At 35.1% G+C, this 24,644-nt stretch overlaps 1 protein-coding gene across 4 annotated transcripts in view; it reads left to right on the plus strand.

Moving 5' to 3' along the window:
* Positions 1-22,760, plus strand: part of PUS7L (pseudouridine synthase 7 like) — a 24,306-nt gene extending 1,546 nt beyond the window's left edge. For 2 of the 4 annotated variants that reach the window (XM_061129564.1, XM_061129572.1), the window contains exons 2-9: positions 2,081-3,006; positions 5,670-5,829; positions 7,440-7,632; positions 10,292-10,390; positions 11,259-11,340; positions 12,856-13,136; positions 18,160-18,213; positions 19,368-22,760. In XM_061129564.1, coding sequence (XP_060985547.1) covers positions 2,094-3,006; positions 5,670-5,829; positions 7,440-7,632; positions 10,292-10,390; positions 11,259-11,340; positions 12,856-13,136; positions 18,160-18,213; positions 19,368-19,694 — 2,109 coding nt within the window. In that variant the 5' untranslated portion in view covers positions 2,081-2,093 and the 3' untranslated portion in view covers positions 19,695-22,760. Of the gene's footprint in view, positions 1-54; positions 866-2,080; positions 3,007-5,669; positions 5,830-7,439; positions 7,633-10,291; positions 10,391-11,258; positions 11,341-12,855; positions 13,137-18,159; positions 18,214-19,367 lie in introns of those variants that run through there. The other 2 variants (XM_061129557.1, XM_061129547.1) reach the window with 2 other exon arrangements.
* Positions 22,761-24,644: the final 1,884 nt, after the last annotated feature.

Here is a 24,644-nt window from a genome sequence, read left to right on the forward strand (position 1 = left end):
AGTATATAGTAAATAGTGAAGTAAAATGATTAAATAGCAATGATATGCAGAAAATTAAATAAGATTTTATGAAAAATAGTGACTTGCTGGTTTCTTCTGATTATTGGTCAAGGAAGATCTCTTTAAGGATATTATTGAAGAGAGACTGATTTAATCAACAGGAACAGTTGGCATAAAGGAACTGAAGAAGACCAGTGTAGCTGGAGTATAGTGGATAATGGGGAAAGGGTACAGGATAAATTTGGAGAACAGAGTTCAGGATCTTAGAAGTCTTTGGAAGCCAGGGTGGGTAATTTGGATTTTATTATAAATGTGATTAAAGGGTTTAAATGGGGTTGTGATATGATTTAATTTACCTTTTTAAATCATCATTCTGGTTACCATGTGGCAAATTGACTATGGTGGACTACTAATAGAAGCAGAGATTAGAGGCCTTCACAGTGTATAAGAATTTCTGGAATGGATGTATTAAAATAGAGGTGATGAACGGACAGTAGGAGTAATCAGAGAGCCAGATGCTTAAAGGTGATGCAACTTCTGGTGATGAGAAAATCAAAGCTAAGATCGAGACAAAGTGGAAGATTTGAGGTTGAGATTAAGGAACTGAGGGACGGTGATGTTAAATGGATCATCCATGTGGATGGTCGTGGAGGTGATGCTGGATAGTAGGTTTTAAGCTAGGTATTAAAGTCATTAGTGAGTGAAGAAGAATTGTCCTGGGACCAGAGAGAGGGTGGCAGCAAATAGTACAGCCTGATGGCATGAACTTCAAAGGAAATGGGATTTGAGGAGGTAGAGGAGGAAGAAGTGGTTTGGAAGGAGCAGTGGCAAACAAGGAAAATATTTACAACCTCCAGGTCCCCAGGTGGGTATGAAAGGAAAAATAGCTGTCACATAGAAGGACTACAGAAGAAGCAGCCCGAGGGGAATAGCCAGGTTTCAGTTCAGGCAAGAAACTGAGGAGTCTGTGTAGAAACTGTAGGAAATTAAGAGATGAGGAAAAATAAATATATCCTATTTATTTCCTAGGAAAGTAGAATATTAAGAAATTTCTGTGAGTTCCACGTGACAGAAAGGATGGAGTAGAAGTGGTTTTCTAAATTGGTTCAGATGAATAGAATACACTGTAGAAATAGGATGCAGGTCCAGATGATGTATTACCTGGAGAGCGTGATGAACACAAAGAATGGAGCAGTACCAGTTCCTTGGGCATTTTATCTTTCCTGAAACCCCATGTGGTAGCCATGGGTTGTGCGAAGAGTGAAGGTTATTTCAAGAAGCTCTGTAAATGTGTCTTCTCTCTGATGCCAGAGAGAGATGGTTGTAATTTTCTTACGGGTCAACTGAAAAAGTTTGTATCTGAGCTTTCATGAAGGTTTAAGGTCCAAGGTTAACATAAGCCTTCCTTGAAGCCTAATCACATTGCATGTTGGTTTTATTTAATTATTTTTTTTTGGCCATGTGCCTCGGAATCATGCCCAGCAGATCTTAGTTCCCTGACCAGGGGTCAAGCCTGTGCCCGCTGCATTGAAAGTTTGGAGTCTTAACCACTGGACCACCATGGAAATCCTGCAGATTGTTTTTAGAACTTCATTATATGTCAGTGTGGACTGTTTTTTTCCTGTCTTCTCCTCAGCCTTTTCCCTACCCCTATCCCTCCTTATATAAGTAGCTAGTCACAGATTCTCTGAAATTAACTGGAAATTTTAGGTTTCAGGGATGGAGTTCAGACAAATCATTGTAAAAAAAAATGTATGTTCTAGTCTCTTCTTTGTTGGTCTACCAATGATATTTTAAAAGTGAACTTGAAACTAACCCATTTTAATCCTGGAATTTTAATATATGAAAGCCTGGAGTGGGCGAAGAGTCAAGATGCAAATCACCAGACATGCCATCTTGGTATAGGAGAGTCAAAATACACATGATATATAGAAATAAATTAGTAATGTTATTTAAGGGGACTAAGAATTGGAAGGGAGAGAGAGAAGCAGAATTAAATAAATCCTGCAAACCTATTTCTTTTTTTGTTATCCAGATTTTTTTTCTTCCTGGTAATTGATCACCTCTGTTTCTTTTGTAGGCATTGTTCAAGAATGGAAGAGGATACAGATTTCAGAATCAGATTTAGTTCTTTGTGTTTCATAACTGATCATGTTGGTTTTCATGGCACCATAAAAAGCTCACCAAGTGACTTCATTGTTATTGAGATTGATGAACAGGGAGAGTTAGTTAATAAAGCCAGTGACAAACCTGTTTACAATGTTAGTAAAGTACTACCTGAGCCAAATAATTTAGCTAAAAAAGCAAAACTAGATCTTCAGATTTTATCTTTTGAAGAGACAAGCAATCAAGAAGTCAGTACTTTGGCTGGGAGCTCCAGTGATGACCACAATTTTGTGCCTTGTTCAGAAAAGGAAGATACTGTCAGAGATAGAACTTCCAAAGGTGAAGAAGAAAATGTTGATGTATTAGGCTCCTTGTTAGATGAAAAAACTAATGAATTACTGAATCAGTTTGCCTGTGATATAAAAGAGAAGTGGGACTCTCAAACTGAGCTAATTGGACCATCTCCTGAATTCTCGTTAGGCAGAATCCTTGACAAGAACCAGAGGGCTACCTTGCATAGTGCTATTAGGCAGAAATTTCCTTTTTTAATAACTGTAGGAAAAAACAGTGAAATTGTTGTAAGACCAAATCTTGAGTATAAAGAACTTTGTCACTTGGTATCTGAAGAGGAAGCATTTGACTTTTTTAAATATTTGGATGCAAAGAAAGAAAATTCCAAATTTACCTTTAAACCTGATACAAACAAAGAACACAGGAAAGCTGTCCACCATTTTGTCAACAAAAAGTTTGGAAATCTAGTGGAAACCAAATCCTTTCCTGAACTGAATTACAGTGCTGATAATCCAAATGTAGTGATAACTGTAAGATTTCGGGTAAAAGCACACAAACACTGGAAGAGGTCTCTTCATGAATGCCAGGGAAGAAAAGATATTTACACAGGTAACTTAATATCACTACCATTTTCTTAGGTAAACTTAGATAAAATTGCGCGAAATCTGTGTAATTTCAAATGAATTAAATAGACATGTCCAGAGGGATCCTGAAAACAATATATGGGTCCTTTTTTAAGTGGAAGATAAGCCTTTCAAAATATACTAGTTGTAAAATATTAACCTTATTGATGGAAGTGTGATTAACACATGTTTATAGTTAATGTAGTCACAAATGTATAAAGTTAAAGAATTACTTTGTTCAATAAATCTCACGGGGGTGAATCTTGATTTTGTATTTTGAAACTTACCTTAAGTATTTGGAGAGAAGGAAAATATGTTTGCTGTACTTGGGGAAGTGAAGAGAATACCTTGTAATCTAGAACAGCCGGACTTCATAGCCGATGGAAAGAATCCTGCAGACTTTCAGGGAGTTCCTTTGTTTGACACTGTCCATCTTTTAAAGAAAAGATTCTTGAAATTTTGCATTCATTATTATCATCAAAAGAGCTTTTGAGAGATTTCTAAGCCCTGATATCAGTTTCTGATTTTTACTCTATGTAATACACTTTCTTGGTCTGTTTTTCACAGTTTGCAATTCCTAGCCAGGCTCTTCCTAAACTTATATTTTAGTGATGTCTGTCTATTTCCATAGATTTGGTATATTTAAAATACTATTAGTTTTTTTTTCACATTATTGCTAATTGATACTCAAAGTTTGGGCTCCAGGACTAGGATAGTTCTTGTAAATTATTATGGATCTCAAACAGGTTTTGCTTATGTTGTAATTATGTTTAACTTATTGGCAATTTAAAATGAATTTTTAAAAATATGAATTTATGTTTATCGATGAAGGTGGTCAAAAGGTACACACTCCCAGTTATAAAATAAATAAGTCCTGGAATATAGTGTACAGACAGCATGATTGTTATTGTTTTGTCTCTAAGTCGTTTCCAACTCTGCAATCCGTCTGGCTGTGGCCTACTAAGTCGTGTCCGACTCCTTGGGACCCCATGGGCTATGGCCCGCCAGACTCCTCTGTCCATGGGATTTCCCAGGCAGGAATACTGGAGTGGGTTGCCATTTCCTTCCCCAGGGGATCTTCCCGACCCAGGAATCAAACCTTTGGATTCTTTACCAACGAGCCATCAGGAAGCCTATATAGCATGGTGACTATAGTCAATGATATTGTATTGTATATTTGAAAGTTGCAGAAAATAGATCTTAAAAGTTGTCATCACAGGAAAAAAATTTGTAATTACGTGTGGTGATAAATGTTGACTAGACTTATTGTGGTGGTCATTTTATAATATGTTCAAATATCGAATCATTATTGCAGATTTTTAAAACTTTTCATAAATAATACACACCCTGCATATTTTTGAAACTTGCTGTTTCCATGTTTTTAGAGATTCTTCATAGAGAGATATAAAGAACATATAGATCTTTCTTTTCTTTTGTTTTAAACATGATTTCTAAAGAACAGATATTATAAGCTTTTGTTTAGCTATTTCGTTTATTCAGAGATAGATAGATTTCACACCCTTCTACTTCGTGAGTCAGGCTTATGTTAAATGTTCATTTTTCTTAGAGTGCTCTTCAGAGAGACTCTTGTAGCTCCTGATGATGGTTACAGGAGTTGAGCAAAATAGAAATTATTCTGCAGAATACTTTGAATTTCCTTTCCATGATCTGAGGGAAGAGGGCAGTCCTTTGAAGTGTCTTATATGTTTATGGTGCAGCGAGGACTGAAATATTTTCTTACTGTCAATGTTGGCAGGTTATATAGGCTGACAAGTTGGCGGGAGTGGGGGTTAATGCTTAGTGGTAATTGTTACTGGGCTTGTTCCTCCTTCCACTTTTGCGATCTCATTCTCATCTTCTCATCTCATAGACATTTGAAGGATCTACCATGAGGCAACAAGCTCTGTTTTATTTACTGATTTCCTGGCCTGGAACTCCCAGTCTACGGGGTACATAAACTTACAGAGAGAAATTATGGCATGGTGTTCAGTGTCATGATGTAGATAATGACAGCTTGCGAAGACATGTAGGTTTAAGTAATCAACTCCTTGTAACGTGCGTGTTTTCATCTATTCAACAAATATTTGGATACTTACTATGTGTTAGCCTGAGGGTGTGATGGTCAATAAAACAAACATGATCACTACTTTGGGAGCATTCAGCCTTGAGGACCTGGAAGGAATTTGAGGCAAAATTGCTGTGGCCCTTGGATCTTGAAGCATGAAAAGAAGTGTGGCAAATAATAAATGAAGGGAGCGTGTGTTTTAGACAAGGGACCTCAATGCACACAAGTCCACAGCAGTGGAAGGCTTTAGTTCATCCAAGGGTTGTGACAAGTTCTCTGGGTTACAATTATAGGATATATAAGATAGCCCAAGTACAGACTGGAGGGGTGGATTAGGGCCAATATGAATGCCTAATCAGGGAATGTGGATTTTTTTTTCTGTAAGCCTTTAGTGAACCAACTAGCATTTTAAGAATGAGAGCTGAAATCTGTGAGGTTTGTATTTTACTGATTGTATTTTGATTAAAAAATACTCATCTAAATTAATGATTTGATTCACTATAATGATCTGTCAGTTTGCTAAGAATGTAAATGATGTATTTAGCTGCCTTTTTTTGTAATTGAGGATTTTTTGTTTGTTTCAGCTTTTACCCTACAAAAAGAAAATCTAGAAATGTTTGAAGCAGTTGGTTTTTTAGCTGTCAAACTTGGCGTGATTCCTTCGGATTTTAGTTATGCAGGACTTAAAGACAAGAAAGCCATCACTTATCAAGCAATGGTGGTTAGAAAAGTAACACCAGAGAGGTAATAAGATGTTTAAAGGATAGAACTTTATTTTCTTATTGCATCAAATAAATAAATACTAGGTTAAAAACTGAGAATAATGCTGGGAGCATATTAACCTCACTATCAATAGTAATTGATTATAGGCTTATTGAGCAGCATATTCTGCATTAATAGTATAATTATCTTCTAAATAGACTTTTATTATTGTAAAAGTAATACATGTTTATTGTAGAAGATTTAGAAAAATATAAAAATATATTAAATGTCACTAAAATTTCTCTTACACAGAAATAACCACAAAAACATTTTGGTCTGTTTCAGACATTTTTCAGAGACTATGATATATGCAGATGCTACAGAGGCCTTTTTTATATATGTGAAAATCGTACTGTATATGTAATTTGTATTTTACTTATAAAAATAAAATTGTATTTTTAATGAAAATTTTTGTCATGAAATATTTCAAAGTCATGTTGATTATATGGACTAATTTGTTTAACATTCCCCTATTTTGCGATATAGAAATTTGTCCCAATTTTTCACTATAAATACTACTGTGATTAATTTTATTACACTTAAATCTGTGCCTTGTGGATGCTTTCCTTAAGGTAAAGTTCAAAAAAGTTGAATCATTGGACTAAAATTCTGCCTAACTTGACATATTTAAAATATATTAATCTTTAGTCATCAGATATTTAAGTCCTATTTTCTGGTAGATATTTTTAAGTTCTTATATGAGGGGCAGAAAAATGTTTATGATTTTGTCTTTGTGGTCAAGAAGTGTACTGTACTAAGAAGGAATGACTTTAGATGTTGAAAGGTATTTAGATGTTAAAAACTGTTTTTTAACTACCAAAGACAAAATATTTTATTAATTTCTAGGAGGAAAGAGTAGTTTGATTTGGCTTATGGATATGGAATTTTAATTACCCTTTACCAATAGTAAGATTTTAGCAGATGCAGAAAATCTGAAGATATTTTGGAGGGCCTGTAAGCTAAACAGTCTGCCTGATAAAGCAGATGGTTCCTTTAAGGACTACAGAAAATATAGATGTAAAGAAAAATTTACATCAGTTCTTATGGGATCTTAAAAGTTAGGATAAGATAATTGGAATCTAATATTGGTGAAGAACTGAAAATTTGAGTAAAGAAGTGTTCAGAACAGAATTTTAGGAAAGTCCTCTGGCGCTTGTGGTTTTTTGGTAACACTGGAGAAAAACTGAGGAGGAAAAGAGCAAAGTCTACGGACAGAAGAGCAAAGAACAGCTAAGAGGTTCTATCACTTGAACTAAGGAGAAGTCAGAAGGCTACATAGAGTGATAACATTAGGAATATGTGTTCCAGTTATTAGAATAACTCTGTTAATATAATTCTATGATAAAGGGTTTTTAGTGCACATTTGTTGAAATAAATGAAAGATATGTTTTTGAAATAATCCCCCCAGGTTTTCAGTATTCCAGTATAAGTGGTTGTCTGCCATCTGTCATTTAAACTTTATTTTAAATTAATTTTTGACATTTTTAACATTTTGAACATATTAATAATTTTTAACATTAGTTTAAACACAAACCATTTTTTAAATGTAAAAGTTAACTGAATCTAAATGATTAATGATTTATCATTTATAGGTTGAAAAATATTGAAAAAGAAGTTGAAAAGAAAAGAATGAATGTGTTTAACATTCGGTCTGTAGAGGATTCCCTTAGACTTGGTCAGCTCAAAGGAAATCACTTTGATATTGTCATCAGAAATCTAAAAAATCAAATAAATGATTCTGCAAACCTGAGAGAGAGAATTTTGGAGGCAATAGAAAATGTTAAGGTAAGAAAACTGCACTGTAGAGTATTTTAGGAAAATCTTTATTTACATTGAGATATGAAGGGAAATTTTTTCTTTTGTATATTTTCTTTTTATGTGTATGTATAATTATTTTTAAAAAATGATAATTGGGTCCATTTTACTTATTTTTAATTTTTCTTCTTAGTATATATCTTTGTATTGAAAAAAAGAAAACTTTAGTGTAATTAAAATGTTGTATAGACTCCCCCAGTTGGAAGGGTAAAATCTATCTGTTTAAAAGGACAGATTCTTTTTTTTTTTTTTAAGCGTCTGCCATTTAGAGTAGTATTACAGGCAAAGAGATTAATTTGGGGGGAGACTTTGTTCAGCGTTTCTTTTCAGAAATCTTTGGTAAATAGTTTTTATATTACTTTTCAGAATGTTTTGTCTTTTCAATCTAATTTTGAATTTTGTTTCAATGTATGCCAATGGCAGATCATATACATTTTATCATTCATACAGTAAAAAAATTACTTATTGTAAGTTTTAAAATGATATTTGCTGGGCATCTAAATGTGCACATATAGCCATAGCCTTCATTCTGATCATATAGACTGTGGGCCAGCAAACTTTTCTCTGTAAAGGGCCAGAAAAGAAATGTTCGTGTTTTGTAGACAAATGGTTTCTGTTGCAGCTCCTCTAGTGCTATTGTGTGGAAGCATCCATGAACTATACACATGAATGAGCATGGTTGTCTTCCAATAAAACTTTATATACAAAAACAGTGGTTACAGGGCCAGATTTGATTTGTGGGCCAGTTAAATAGCTTGCCAACTCCTGATCTGGACGAGAAATTCTCAATCTGTTTTTTCTCCCAGACTAATTGAATAAGGAAATTTGGGGATATAGCTTAGGCATTAGCATTTTAAAAAATCTCCCTAAGTGATTCTACTCCACAACTAACATTGAGAAACTCTGCTGCAAGTTTCTGACCACGAAGACCTTTTCGTACAATTTTATGCCTCTCCAACAGGAAAACAAACAGAAACCAGATTTTAATCACTATTATACCTAACAGTCAGGAAAATATTTTCCCCAAAGATATTTAAAATCCTCATATAGTTATTTTTTCCTTTTCTCTAGACCTACCTAAGATTCTTTTTTTTTTTTTTTTTTCTTTTCCCCCTGTTAAACTATTAGAAAGATGTCTCTTATAAAAGGGAGTGGGGCTTTCTGAACTCTGATGTCATTTACTGCCCATCTTTCATTTGGTACCTATTCATATACATTTTTAAATCTCCATAGGAATAAACTTAGATTTAGCCAACTGTCCTTTAGTTCTTATGATGAGGGGAAGCCACCTGAGAAGTCCTGAAAATAAGAAATCTTTGGAGTTTTTTTTTAAAGGGTTATAACTCGGATTGCTATAAACATTTTATTGTAATCAACCCTGAATAACTTGGCGGGGATACTTAAAACTCTTCTGGTGTTTTTAGGATATTGTCTAATGTTATTTTTCCAAATTTGAAATAGTTAAAAGTATTTAACTGTGAGACTTAATACAGGGCTACTTATTCTATCTGCAGTTGATCTTAGTGGCATGAGGTCAGGATGCAATTCGTTGTGTAGCATGCTGATTACAGATTATCTTTTATTTGCATCGTTTATTGAACAGTCCTGAAGTTGGTGCTTGATAATCATCATTGAATGAATATATTAATATATTCCCCCCATAGAGTGAGTGTAGAGAGCTCTTTTGTCTTTCAGGAAACCATATGGGCCTGTTTGCTTTGTGAGGACATGTTTAACCATCCACCATTGTCCTCAATGGTTGCAGTAGTAAATATCAATTTTCTGTTCCTACTGAAGTGATGCTGTGCCATTGTCTTGGCCCAGACTTTCAGAAACTGAGATCATCAAAAAACCAACCATTATACACAAAAAAGCCAGGACTTGCTGGGTTTGAAAATAAATCTGCTTCGTATTTCAAGCATCTGCAGACAGCTGAATCCCTGAAATCAGAAGGAGCTTCAGGGATCAGAACAGATGCAGTACTAGGTAACCAATTCACCCCAGTTTTCCCGGAACTTTCCTGATTTTAGCACGAAGAGTCCCACATGCCAGAAAATGCCTCAGTAATGGGAATGAAAAGTCACATATTTTTAAAGTTTTTTCACTTATTTTCTAATTTTCAATCATTTATTTTTTTTCCTTTGTATTCTTTAACCATATAGTGTTTCTCAGCCCACTTGGTATCCGTGTGTGTATTGCCAATTACAGGGTTCTTTTATTACAATAAAGACAAAGACTTGGTTACATATTTTGACACAATAATTGTATTTATTTATCTTAGTTTGAGACTGTAACAAAGAACCATTGGCAAGGTGATTTTTAAACAAGAGAAAAATACTTAGCATAATTCTGGACGCTAGAAGCCCGAGATCAGGATACCTGCCTGGTCTTCCTATTGTATTCACATGTGGTAGAAAGAGAGTTGGCTAGCTCCGCCACCTTTTCTTATAAAGAGTTCTTATCCTATTCATGAAGCCGCTATCCTCATGATCTAATTATCTCTTCAAGTCCCCACCTCCAGATACCATCACATTGGAGGTTAGGGTTTCAACATGTGACTTTTGGGAGGACACAGACATGAGTCTATAGTAATATATTTTTAGTTAACTGATTTTTTGTGTGTTTATAGAATAAAGGGTTTGTGAATTACTATGGACCACAGAGATTTGGGATGGGAAGGAAAGTTCACACAGACCAAATTGGATTGGCTTTGCTGAAGAGTGAAACGGTATGGATTCTGAAAAGATATGAACTTAACTGTTTTGTCAGATGTACTTACTACATGAGCCAGCTCATTGCTTTCTTAACCCAGCATTTAATGTATGTATACCCCCATATATATGTACTGTACATTACATCACGTTTATTGAGCAGCCACTATGTTCATGATGTCACTTTTTAGCAAAGCAGGTGCTGAATAATATTTGTTTGAATGAATGAATAGTGTAAAAGAAGAATGAATTGGAGGCTAGACTGAATGCCCTGTTTTAAGATCCTTTCCTCCTCTAAGATGCATACTTAGAAATAAGTTGTAGTACTGGAGACAGTGATAAAATACCGGAACTAGTAGATATCTTTTTTTTTTAAAGGAACATCTTTTAATCTGTTTATGTTTTAAAAGAAAATATTAAAGTTGGGAATGCTAAAAACTTTTATTTACATTTATTTTTTTAAAAATTTATTTTTAAGACCAAAGACAAAGAGTTCTGAAACTTGAGAACGCAAATGAAATTAGTGACTTGCCACTTGCCTATGCTTGTTCTATCCCCTTTTTTTGTTGTGTGTGTTGGATAAGCCTGAGTTTTATGTCATCACTTAATACTGTGTTCTTACTTCTATAATAGAGGCAAAAAATGACAGAATAAGATCTATGGGTGTGTGTCCACTTTTCCAGTTCATAAGATTTTAAATCTGTGTATTAGGTTGCCTTGCACCGGAGGTTAATTCTAAATTGTTTAGCTTAAGAATGCTTAAAGATAGAATTGTCATGTCAAATATCATGTTAAATGCCTATTCTATCAAGATGTACCTTTTTTTTTTAAGTAAGTAATTTGTCACTTTCATCTAATGCATATTTGCTTGTTTGGTCTTTAAAGGTGAAGGCTGTAAAATTGTTTTTTACACCAGAAGATTTGGATGATCCTGTAAATAGAGCAAAGAAATATTTTCTTCAGACTGGTACTTTAAAAGTTTCTTTACCTCGTATATAGCTAGGCAGATATATAAGTGTTATATCATCAGGATAGCATTCATTACAACATAAATGTGATAAGAAATAGACTGTAATATATTGTATATTTAAGCATTTTTATTATGTGCCCTAGGGACTCCATTTTTGTGGGACTTTTGTATAACTCTTGCTTCGGGGTTGGGTGAGGGGTTTTTGTGAGTTTTTCTTGGCCTAAATCCTCAAAAAAGACAGAAGTCCCAATTCTAAACTGGCATGGATAGAAGTATAATTCCCTGCACTCAGGAGACTGAAAAATAAACTAAATAAAAGTATATTTGTTACATCTGGTACTTTGTGCATTGTTTTTGATCTAGTCTCCATTTAGCCCTGATTGCTAATTTTGAAAACTTTAGCTCAGTATTTGTAGAATACTTAATGAGAAGCACTAAAAAAAATTTGTTATGAGTGTGGTTCTAGAGTCAGTCTACATGGGTTTAATAATCAACTTTAGTACTTCCCAGCATATAGTCTCATGCAAGTAATTTAGCCTCATTGCTTTAGTTTCTTCACCTGCAAATTGAACAGCTAATAATGATGATACCTAAAAGACTGTTAATATTTAAATAAAATAATAGATTTAATGCTCTTAAAACAGTGCCTGGCTTATTCTGAATACTGAGTAAATATTATGTGTATGTAAGTAGTAACAGCAACCATAAAATTTTAGATTCATTAAATATATGATCAACATATACATGCATATTAAATTTCACTTGCATAGAAATAAAGGACATCAGTTTCTAATATCTCCATTATCTTTAATTATGTACATATTATATATATAATGATTAATAGGTGAAAAATATTTTTGTGCCACACCCAAATCTGTAATCCATATGAGCATTTCACATTGTTATGAATAATCTAAGTAATACTAAAACAAAGTTCAAAATTACATCTATTGTGGGTCCTGAGAAAATAATTTCCTTATGGCAGTGATTGTTAAACTTTAGTGTGTGCAAGAAACCTGGTGCATTTGTTAAAGCGCTTACTCCAAGGCCCTACCTGAATAAGCAGCTTTGCCATGGAGTCCAGTAATCTAATTTTAAAAAGCATGCTGAATAGTAGAAAGACTGAATGGTATACTTGAAGGATCCAGATGTCAACCCTTTCTTATTCAAAAAATTCTGTAAAATGTCCATAATAGCTCTTTAAAAATCTCAGCTCAGGGACTTATATAATGCTTTTAAAAAAATGTTCTAAATAACTGCAAATTAGTTCATCTCCATCTTGAATTTGGAGTTACTAATGTGCTCTTTTTAAAGCAGGGAAAGTGAATGAACTAAGAGTAATGATTTTTAACAAACAAAAACCTCTTCAAATGTAGCTCTGGTTTATAGGTGGTGCTGAGCCTCATCTTCATATTCAGGTTCCCAGGATAGCTCAATTCATTTAGAGAGTGTGGTAAAGCTCTTAATAACTAGCCTTTGAATAAAAGGAACTGATTGATCTCTTTGTTTCAGAGGATGCTAAAGGCACACTTTCACTGATGCCCGAATTCAAAGTTCGGGAGAGAGCACTGCTAGAGTCACTGCACCGCTTTGGCGTGACAGAGGAGGGCTGCATCCAGGCGTGGTTCTCCTTCCCCCATTCTATGCGCATATTCTACGTTCATGCATACAGCAGCAAGATCTGGAATGAGGCAGTATCTTACAGACTTGCAACTTATGGCTCAAGAGTTGTGGAGGGTGACTTGGTCTGTTTGGATGAAGATACTGACAATGAGCAGTTACCGAGTAGTAAAGTAAGTATCATTTCATCAAGAGTAGTTATGTACAAGGAGCACTTATTTTCAGAAACTCTTATTTTAGAAAAAATTTAAAACTAAACATGCTTTTTTTTTTTAAAACTTGTATTTGGTCATCGGCTTCTACTCTGCTGACAGCTGACACTTAACATGTCATTAAATAGAAGTATAAAAATGGTCAGTGGTGTGAAGTGAGAGTTATAAAGATAGTAAGCCTTCCTTAAAAGAACACGTTCTTTAGAAAACTACACAAGCAGTTCTTGAATCAGCCTTCCCAAGTGGCTCATTGGTAAAAGCATCTGTCTGCCAATGCAGGAGATGCAGTAGACACAGTTTCCATCCCCAGGCTGGGAAGATCCCCTGGAGGAAGAAATGGCAGCCCACTCCAGTATTCTTGCCTGGAGAATCGCATGGACAGAGGAGCCTGGTGGGCTACAGAGGGTGGGGTTGCAAAGAGTCAGATAAGACTGAGCAACTGACCACCCACCCAATGCATGGAACAGGCTCCTTAAAAATAAAAATCAAAACAGTGCAGATGGAGATGTCATTCCTGCCACCACTTTATTGTGATTTCCTCTGCCACTGTCAGAAAATCAATCTCTTTTGGCATATTTCCTTCTAGACCATTTTCTATGCTTTCCCATAAATATCCACAGAAAGTAGATTTTTATTGTTCGTTAAGAATGAAGAAAACATACAGAATTTTGAGACTCGAAAGTCAAACTATGAAAAGGAAAAAGAATAAAATTTCTATAATAATGCTATATAGGATATGAAATGTCATTTCTTTTATATAAGTGTGGTTTTACAATTTGTCTTTTTCTCTCTTAACAGTATCTTAGAGATATTTATATTAATGAAATATAATTTGTCTTATAAAATTGACCCTTCCATTTCCTCTATGGTATTTTGGATATTTTGGATATTGGTATTTCCAACTAGTATTTTTATGGTATTTTAATCTCTGTGGATTTGACCTAAATAATGAAATTGAATTCCATAAATCACATAAAGAAATTCATTTCATAGCATTGTAATGCCAAAAGAGGAGACTATTCATCATTATCTTAATTATATCTCAAAAATATATTTTAAAAATTAATGAAGGGATTTGAGTAGTGCTTTTGTATGTAACATCATAAAATCATTGAACTTAAGGGGAGAAAAATATTTTAGACACTTCTTTTTTTTTTTTTTTTTTTTTTTTTTTAATTTATTTTTATTATTATTATTTTTTTTTTCCAGTGGGTTTTGTCATACATTGATATGAATCAGCCATGGATTTACACGTATTCCCCATCCCGATCCCCCCTCCCACCTCCCTCTCCACCCGATCCCTCCGGGTCTTCCCAGTGCACCAGGCCGGAGCACCTGTCTCATGCATCCCACCTGGGCTGGCGATCTGTTTCACCATAGATAGTATACATGCTGTTCTTTTGAAATATCCCACCCTCACATTCTCCCACAAAGTTCAAAAGTCTGCTCTGTATTTCTGTGTCTCTTTTTCTGTTCTGCATATAGGGTTATCGTTATCACCTTTCTAAATTCCATATACATGTGTCAGTATGCTGTAATGTTCTTTATCTTTCTGGCTTACTTCACTCTGTATAATGGGCTCCAGCTTCATCCATCTCATTAGGACTGGTTCAAATGAATTCTTTTTAATGGCTGAGTAATAGTCCATGGTGTATATGTACCACAGCTTCCTTATCCATTCATCTGCTGATGGGCATCTAGGTTGCTTCCATGTCCTGGCTATTATAAACAGTGCTGCGATGAACATTGGGGTGCACGTGTCTCTTTCAGATCTGGTTTCCTCAGTGTGTATGCCCAGAAGTGGGATTGCTGGGTCATATGGCAGTTCTATTTCCAGTTTTTTAAGAAATCTCCACACTGTTTTCCATAGCGGCTGTACTAGTTTGCATTCCCACCAACAGTGTAAGAGGGTTCCCTTTTCTCCACACCCTCTCCAGACACTTCTTTTCTAATTCCAATTTCATAGAAATGAAAATTGAGACCCAGGCTGGAGAGGAGACAGGTTAAGTGGTGTAGGTAGCAGAATTCAGAAGACCTAGTTGTCTGATTCCTAGCCCAGCTTGGTCTCTACTAGAGAAATCATGGGGTATAGAAAAGTATCAACATGTGGAGATAGGGCATGGTCCTATTTCTCAAAAATGGAGAAGAAATAGACTCTGAATTTACCATAAAGGATGATTTATCTAAATTAACGGCAGAGTTTTAGATGTGTAAGTTAGGATTTTTTGTTGTTGTTGTTTGTTTGTTTCAAGTGATAGAAGCCTACCTCAGACTAACTTAAGGAAAGCAGACAAGAATTTCTTGGCTCTCATAACTGAAAGTCCATGATTGATTCAGGTACAGCTGTATCAAGGGGCTAAAACAGTGTCCTAAATCATCCATCTCATTTTCTTCATCTTTCAGCTCTGCTTTCCCCTCTGTTAGATCCATTCTGTTTCTTCTTCAGAAAAGAAGTCCTTTATTTCCTAACAGTTTCAGTCAAAGCCATGGAATTGAGTCTCAGAATGGCTTAGTTTGTATTCCATGTGCCCAGACCAGTTACTGTGGACTGCTGTGTGTGACTGGCAAAGCCTCTGTTCCAAGAGCTCCTTCCTGCAACCATCCCACCCAGACCACAATCAAGAACTGGGAGGGAAGCTCCCAGGAAATTGCAGATACACTATCAGAAAAGGAGTCAAGGCTGAGTGATGAGTGAGCCAGAACAAAGAGATCTGCTTTACTATTCTATTAAATGAATGGCTTGTGAATATTTAGATAAGAAAGTGAGGGACTTCCCTGGTGATCCAGGGTCTAAGACTGTGCTCCCAAGGCAGGGGGCCTGGGTTCCATCCCTGGTCAGGGAATTAGATTCCATATACCGCAACTAGTTCTCATGCCACAATAAAGATCCTGCTCACTGCAGCAAGATCGAAGATCTTGGCGTGCCATAAGTAAGACCCGGCACAGTCAAACAATAAAATCTAAGAAAAATTAAGAGAAAAAAAAAAGTGATCACTAGGAGCTTCATTAAGAATGGTCATGTAACTGAGACACAGATTCTGAAACTGCATAAAAAGAAATCTAGCAGCAGCTTAGGTTTTATTTTACCTCATATAAATGGAAGAAGAGCTATGTCAGTTGATTCCATTTTTAATACTTTTCAGAAAACATGTCCTTTTAATTTCTTGGCAACACATTATTTAGTAAGTCAGCCATTTCTAATTCAGATTTTCATAAGTTCAAGTTTACTTTGACAAGATATAGCAATAATCTATGTGTCTCATAATGCATGTGTCTGATAAGACTTTGTTCCAGATAACATTTGCAAGCATATTTTTGTGATCAGGATTTTGTCTGCTTTTCCTTCAGGAGATATAGGAGAAAAGAAAACATTTTCTCTTTCACATTTTACAGTTTCCTTTTATTAGCAGCAAAAGGTATCTGTATTTTTTAAATCGATTATTTATACTTTATTAATTAGCACTGAGAAAAGAAAAGGCAAGAATTGGAGGCTCAGGACATAAAATATGGAAAATACAGAAAAGGAAAAGACAAATTAATATTTGTAGAATATTTCATGTTGTGCATCTACATTAAAAATTGTAGGAAACTATAGGAAACTAATCTGAGTCCCTTTTTGATAGAATTACTAGGCCTACTGCTGCTGCTGCTGCTAAGTCACTTCAGTCGTGTCTGACTCTGTGCGACCCCATAGACGGCAGCCCACCAGGCTCTGCCGTCCCTGGGATTCTCCAGGCAAGAACACTGGAGTGGGTTGCCATTTCCTTCTCCAGTGCATGAAAGTGAAAAGTGAAAGTGAAGTCGCTCAGTCTTGTCCGACTCTTAGCGGACCCATGGATTGCAGCCTACCAGGCTCCTCCGTCCATGGGATTTTCCAGGCAAGAGTACTAGGCCTACAGATGTAGCTTAATTTCAGGTGACTTGGCAGATTCTCATAATTTTTTTGTGAGTAAGATGGAGAAATGTGAATTACACAATGAGAAAATCAGGTGAATTCATCTTTGTGGAGCTGCCATATGACAAAAGAATGGTTAATTCATCAGTTGATGTCAGCATGGAGGGAGCTCTTTAAAGAGAGCTACAGTGTTTTGTACTTGAAAATGTTTGTTCAGTGTTTTCACAAATTGCTTAAATTGTAGTATTTTAGGAATGGTTATGACTTTGTGAAAGGCAAAGAGCTGGAATTGATGATGCAAGAGAGATCATAGCCCCATGTATTTTGGTCAGATCACATCTAGAGTATTACGTCCATTTCTGAATTCAGCAGTTAAAATGGGTAATTAACATGTAAACAAACAAATAAACCCAAAATGAAAAACCAAAATGGAGGGATATTATTGATCTGAGTAGGGAGAATTGGGAAAGCAAGCAAGTTTAGAGAAGATCTAGGCATTATATGGTGAATGCTTTAGGAAAATGAGACTGTGTTAATCCTCATGGAGTGATGGTAGCTGCCTTTATACTTTTGAGCTTTCATGTCTCAGAGAAATCAAAATTATTTATTCTGCGTCCTAGAGCAACATTTCTCAAACTTATCATTCACTTCTTTTTTTTTCTCGTGTACGTGTGACAATTATTACTAGTCTATGAAACACATTTTGAGAAGCACTAGTTCTCGTAGAGTATTATGATACCTGCTGGGGACAGAGGTTGGAGAGGGATTTCATGGAAACAGATTTTTGATTCAGTGTAATAAAAAAAAATACTTTGCGATTTAGAAAAAGATGATTGGTAACTGAGGTGAAGGTGTTGCTTCAGAGTGATAAGCTGCCCCAGTCTGTTTCCCCTGCAGTTATCGGGTTAAAGCAATCATTCTCATTTTTAAGTAGTCTGCTCCTATAGAAACAAGCTGTGAAAAGATCTTATTTGAGTATGAGTATATTCAGTTAAGAAGTTGTATTATACATAACAGAGTTAGGAAAAGTTGAGGGAATTTGGAACATTTGAGAATCATCTGTATTTTTCATCATGTTTTTAAAAATAGGTTCATCTAGTAACCAAAGAAGAGGAATCAGCTAACACATATGCGATACATCAGGTAAACTTGCTTAAAAATTAGTATCATTTAGATTTAAATGTAGACATTGTGCTGAAAAGATAGTATACTAACCATTTCTCCTCCCCATCTCCTTTTTTCTACCACTTTTTATTCAGATATACTTTATATATAATAAAATTCACTTCTTAGTTTATAGTTCTATGAGTTTTGATAAATGTAGACAATCATATGACCACCACAAGAATCAAGATAAAGAAGTTTCCTGTCTCCCTCAAACTTCCTGTGCCCCTTTGTAGTCACCTCTCACCCCTGCCCCAGCCCCAACTCAGCTATTTTCTGTCCTATAGTTTTGCCTTTGAAAGAATGCCATTGAAATGGATTCATAAAGTATATGTGATTTTTTGTGTCTGGCTTCTTCCAATGAGCATAATGAATTTGAAATTTTCATGTTGTGTGTATTTGAGTTTTTTACCTTGTGCCTTTTCCTGACTACATATTGGTTCCAGTTAAAGGAAAAATATCTAGAAGTCACAAAATGTAGTTTACTCATGAGCAGCTGAGAAAATAGAAATTAATCTTGCAGCTTCTTGTGTGCTTTCATGTTTTTATTAATAAGTAAGCAGGGAAAATGTAAAATTGTCAAGTTTTATGTGATGGAGCAGTATATGGATTATTCTTTTTGTTCCAGAAAGAATATGCTTTTAGCATTGTGTGACTGCACAAAGATTAAATCTGTTGGGTAATTAGATGTACCTCAACTTCTTGTTCCATTTCTTATACCTTAGCAGCAATTTGTCAAACAATATCTGACTTGAGTTGGTTACCTTGTTAACTAAGAGTCCTTCTTGATTTCAGTTAGCTCTTCTTTTTGCCTGGCAGCATTAAAAAGAATCAAAATAGTATAGTATTCAGTAGCCTGTTTTAGACCGATTGTAATGTTTGTGTTCTGAGTGTGTTTTTACATAGTCAAGTCCCAGTCATAGAAGTAAATTTAAAATGTGATTGCATATGGACTTCCCTGGCAGTCCAGTGTTCAAGACTCCATACTTCCACTGCAGGGGGTGCGGGTTCAATCCTTTGTTAAGGAAGTAAGATCCCATGTGCTGTGCAGGGTGGCCAAAAAAAAGAGAAATGATCATATATTTTTCTGAAGGCTGTTTCATGTACCTTTTTTCCCCCTTTCCCTTGCATAGGTGGTTCTTCCAGTGCTTGGATACAACATTCAGTACCCTAAAAACAAATTAGGGCAGTGGTACCAGGAAGTACTCAGCAGAGATGGACTACAGACATGTAAATTTAAAATACCTACCCTGAAACTGAATGTTCCAGGGTGCTATAGGAAGATTTTGAAACATCCCTGTAATCTCTCATACCAGCTGATGGAAGACCATGGTATTGATGTCAAGAAGGAAGGTTCCCACATTGATGAAGCAACTTTATCCCTTTTGATCTCTTTTGATCTTGATGCTTCGTGTTATGCTACAGTTTGTCTGAGGGAAATAATGAAGCATGACTTTTAAAACTGATACCTTTGATATAGTCATGTGTGTGCCACTTTTTAAAGGAAAGTGAAAAGGGAGCTAAAATTTGAGTGTCTACCATGTTCTAGGAGATTTATCATTGTTATCTCCTTTAATTACACACCATCCCAATGAAGTAGGAATTTGATGCTCACATTGAAGAGGACATATAGCTAGTAAGTGGCAAGATCTGAACTTAAGACTCCAAAGCCTTTGTTTTTTTCTATTATCTAATGTCTCAATGACCTTTATTCTGTGCTATAAAAGTTAAAATCTTTCTGGACTATTAGGAGCATACTGCAAGATAACATTATAGAAGGAAACATTAAAGAAAAACTTTAGGAGTAATGTTTATATCCCCAGACTCCTTGCTTAAAATGTAGATTAAACTAAGTTGTAATGAAAACATATGGTTGGAGAGAAAGATGAAGCATTTTGTTAATTAGTGCCATTCTTTTCTATTTTTGAAAGTATTGATCAGAATAGTACTTCAGGAAAATGTTATCTCTCTATTTATTAATATGATATGCAAGGAGATCCAACCAGTCCATCCTAAAGGAGATCTCTCCTGGGTGTTCATTGGAAGAACTGATGTTGAAGCTGAAACTCCAGTACTTTGGCCACCTGATGCGAAGAGCTGACTCATTTGAAAAGACCCTGATGCTGGGAAAGACTGACGGCAGGAGGAGAAGGGGATGACAGAGGATGAGACGGTTGGATGGCATCACCAACTCAATGGACATGGGTTTGGGTGGACTCTCGGAGTTGGTGATGGACAGGGAGGCCTGGTGTGCTGCGGTTTATGGGGTCACAAAGAGTCGGACCAACTGAGCGACTGAACTAAACTGAACTGATTCCAGGGTAGTATTAGTATGATATCCCCTTTATTAAATAAATGATTTTTAATGAACATTGAAATACATTTTTATACAGTTTCTTTATTTTGACATATACTGACCCCCCACTTTTTTGTAATTTTTGTTCTGTCATCTAGAACATAAATTTTTAGAGTCAGATCTGTGCTCAGACTCCAGCTCTGACACTTACTAGTGACTGAATGTTATTGATTCTTTTTGAGGCTCATTTAAGGAATCAAGATGGCACCAACCTCATAAACAACAACTAATAGAATTATCTCCACCTTTTTAATGTTTCTAGAGGAAGAAAACATTTTACCCATTCTGAAATTTAAATATGTCTTAACTGTATTCATTTATTTATTTTAATTGGAGGATAATTACTTTACAATATTGTGATAGTTTTTGCCACACACTGACATGAATCAGCCATAGGTGTACATGTGTCCCCCCATCTTGAACCCCCTCCCCCCTCCCCCCTCCCTCCTCACTTCATCCCTCTGGATTGTCCCACAGCACTGGCTTTGGGTGCCCTGCTTCATGCAATGAACTTGCACTGGTCATCTGTTTTACATATGGTAATATACATGTTTCAATGCTGTTCTCTCAAATCATCCCACCCTCGCCTTCTCCCACAGAGTCCAAAAGTCTGTTCTTTACATCTGTGTCTCTTTCAGAGAGACAGGTCATCATCACCATCTTTCTAAATTCCATATATATACGTTAATATACTGTCTTTGTGTTTCTCTTTCTGACTTACCTCACTGTATAATAGGATCCAGTTTCATCCACCTCATTAGAACTGACTCTAGTGCATTCTTTTTTATAGCTGAGTAATACTCCATGTGTGTATGTACCACAACTGCCTTATCCGTTCATCTGCCAATGGACATCTAGGTTGATTCCATGTCCTAGCTATTGTAAATAGTGCTGCAATGAACATTGGGGTACTGTGTCTTTTTCAATTCTAAATATTTGTTAGTTTAACTATTCCATGTCACAAATCTCTTTAACCACTTTATATCAGTTGAATTGGGGAGGAAATGGAATGTACTGATTGGAAAAATCTGAGCATTCTTTTATTGCTGGTAGCATTACGTAATGATTTAAATTTAAAATACTGTAGAGAGTATTATATGTTAGTAATGTGGTACTTTTATATATTTAGGTCAGTGAAACCATTTTGGATATATTAACATACAGAAATAAAATTTAAAAGAAGAAAAAAACTATATGCAATGTGAATTTGCTTAGTGTAACATTTTTATATATAGAAAGAATCAGTTTGAAAGTCCAGCATTAGCTAACCTAAAGTAAAATGAGATGGAACAGTTTGATTGCAAAACATGTAGGTATTAAACATGAAGGTTTTATGTATGTGAGAAAATATTGCCCCTCAAAAGTATATGTAAAACACAAATGGAGTGTATACACTAAATGCAGCTTTTACACGGGGGGGGGGCACTTCTGAATAGTGATTAAAAACATGGATACTGGAGACAAACTCTGGTTTGAAGCTTGGCTCTGCCACTTACAGCAGTGTTGCCTTACGAGTGTGTGTTTCAGTTCCAACTTCTATAAAAACAGGGATGGTAATAAACATACCTCTTAGGATTATTGTGACGATTTTCTGAGTTAATGTATGTAAAGCAGCTTAGAAAAGTGCCTAGCACTTAGTTGCTGTTAAATAAATGTCCACAAATCCAAGTTTGGAAGGGAACAGAAAGAAATGAAAAGGTCATTCTGTTAAGATCATAGAATGTTTGGGATTTTTTTAATACTAGAAGGTTCCTGTTTTGTCTTTATATATTTTAATAATTAATAAATTCAGGACACAAAAATTGCAGATTGTTATACTGTGGATTTTCAAAATTACCTTTATTACCTAATGTTCATTGAAAATGAAATGATGCTGTATTAGGTAGCAATTAATGTTTTAATTTTTATATGGTAAATTATATCTTGTAAATATAATCTGAAAGTGAATTACTAAATAATTAAATCCCAATTTTCTTTTAAACATTGGGTAGCAATTAGAAAATATGAAAGCATTAAAAGTGTGTCATCATTGACAGTATTTTCTTTGCCTCTAGGTGGCACTATAATTTTAGCTATGTATTTAGCACTTTGGCCCTGTGTAAAGAAAGGATCACTAAACTTATTTCAAGTTACCATAAAATGTATTCAGATAATGTTCATGTGGAAAATTATTTAATATACTATCAATATTTGCCATGTTAATTTCTATTTTTTTTTCCCAGTAAGGACTTGAATAATAGACTTTGGACCAAGTGAAGAGTAGTCACTTAGGGTTTTGCAGTTTTTCTGGAGCATTTTAGGCTCTCAGAAGAATCTTCGGATTAGCTTTAATCTTCAATGTAATATTTGAAACAGCAAGAGTGACTCAGGCTTACTAAGGTAAAACAAATTTAGGTCTTTTATTAAGATAAAAACACTTTGATTTTTTTTAAGTTATAATAAAGTCATATGCAACTTTGATCCAAGCAACATTTGCTGAGTGTTGTGACAGGCACTTCCACTCCTCTTGTTGTAATCCATGTTTCCAACCTGTAGGTGGGTAGTGTTTTCCCTGTTTTAGCAAGTGAGAAAATATCTGAGTGGTTTACTGACCTGTTCAAGTTCAAGCAAGATGGTATTTGATTGAACTTTATTATGCTTCTAGATCAGTACTGCCTTCATCCCCTTAATATTTGCCTTCTGAAAACAAGTTTTTGGTTAATAATAATTTCTATTTCTACCAACTTAATATTTCTTGATATTGATTAATAGGCATATTGGGGCATGTCTTGAGAGAAAGAAAATTACTTTTGAGATTCTGAGAACAAAATAAAAGTAATAGGAGATCATTTGCTGCTGCTAAGTCGCTTCAGTCGTGTCCGACTCTGTGCAACCCCAGAGACCATTTAGGGAACTTCCAAATCATTTTGGGGTGTTTTCTAGAATATTTGGGGACTTGTATCTGAATGATAGGCAACACCATTATAGGCTATTGAAAGTTTCTTTAGATGATACCTGGTACAATATTACATTTCATAAAAAGTACAGTGAGAAAATTGCTTTGTTTTCTCAGTACTCTTCCAACCTTTTCATCAACCGTTCTGTTTAAGACAAGGAGAAAGGTGACTGTTTCACATTTACATCTCACTTGCTGGGTTTACCTTTTGAACAGAGCAAGTGCAGGCCCTAGGCCCAAGAGTACCACTAGGCCATAATATCTAATGAGAATTTCATAATACTGCTGTGTTTTATTGACTTTATTTTTCTAGGTACATATTTTTTTATGGCAAATAATATTGGTTTTCCACTTTTTTGATGTTTCTTTGAAAAATAAGTTTAATTTTAAAAAGAGGAAATTGATGTAAAGGTAATAAGCAACTACTAGTATAGATATAGCAGTAATTAAAACAGCAATACATGAATGATTGAAATTTGGGAAATAGAGTACCTGAACTCAGAGAGGGCCTGTCACTGTGTTAGTGTGGTAACTTTAGTAACCCACTGAATTTCTCTGTTGTGATGTCAGATGTGAAATAATGTTAGTAATCATTTCCTAGTCCAGGACAGTATAGCGTCAAACAAAATAATGAAAAATACACAAATTCAATATATTATAAGCACAAGTACTAATGATTACATGTCGTATCTTAAAATTGTACTGATAGGGATTTTGTTTTAGAAAATCTTATGAAACACTAAGAACAGTGTCAAGCACCTAGCAAATTCTTGATAAATATAACTAGTGTTATTTTAGTTAATATTACATTACTGGGCTCTCTGTTGAAAGTTTTATAATTGAATGGCTAATGAATTTCCCTTGAGGTCTGATCTGACTCTGTCTTAGCATAAAGTGATTATAATTCAACACACGTTTAGATTTATTTATTTTTTATAAGTAGAAAGAATTACATATTTCTAAATCTGGGAATTCAGCAGTTCCTTCAAATTTAGATCTTTAAGAACTATCTGGGTCAGTGTTCTTCAATATTTTCCACCTGAGAACTACCCTTAAGAGACAAAGAAGAAATGAAGCTGCATATGACAATGGAAAACTTTCTTGCGTTAATACTGGGAT

Source organism: Dama dama, chromosome 3 (assembly GCF_033118175.1).
Source record: "Dama dama isolate Ldn47 chromosome 3, ASM3311817v1, whole genome shotgun sequence".
Taxonomy (NCBI): domain Eukaryota; kingdom Metazoa; phylum Chordata; class Mammalia; order Artiodactyla; family Cervidae; genus Dama; species Dama dama.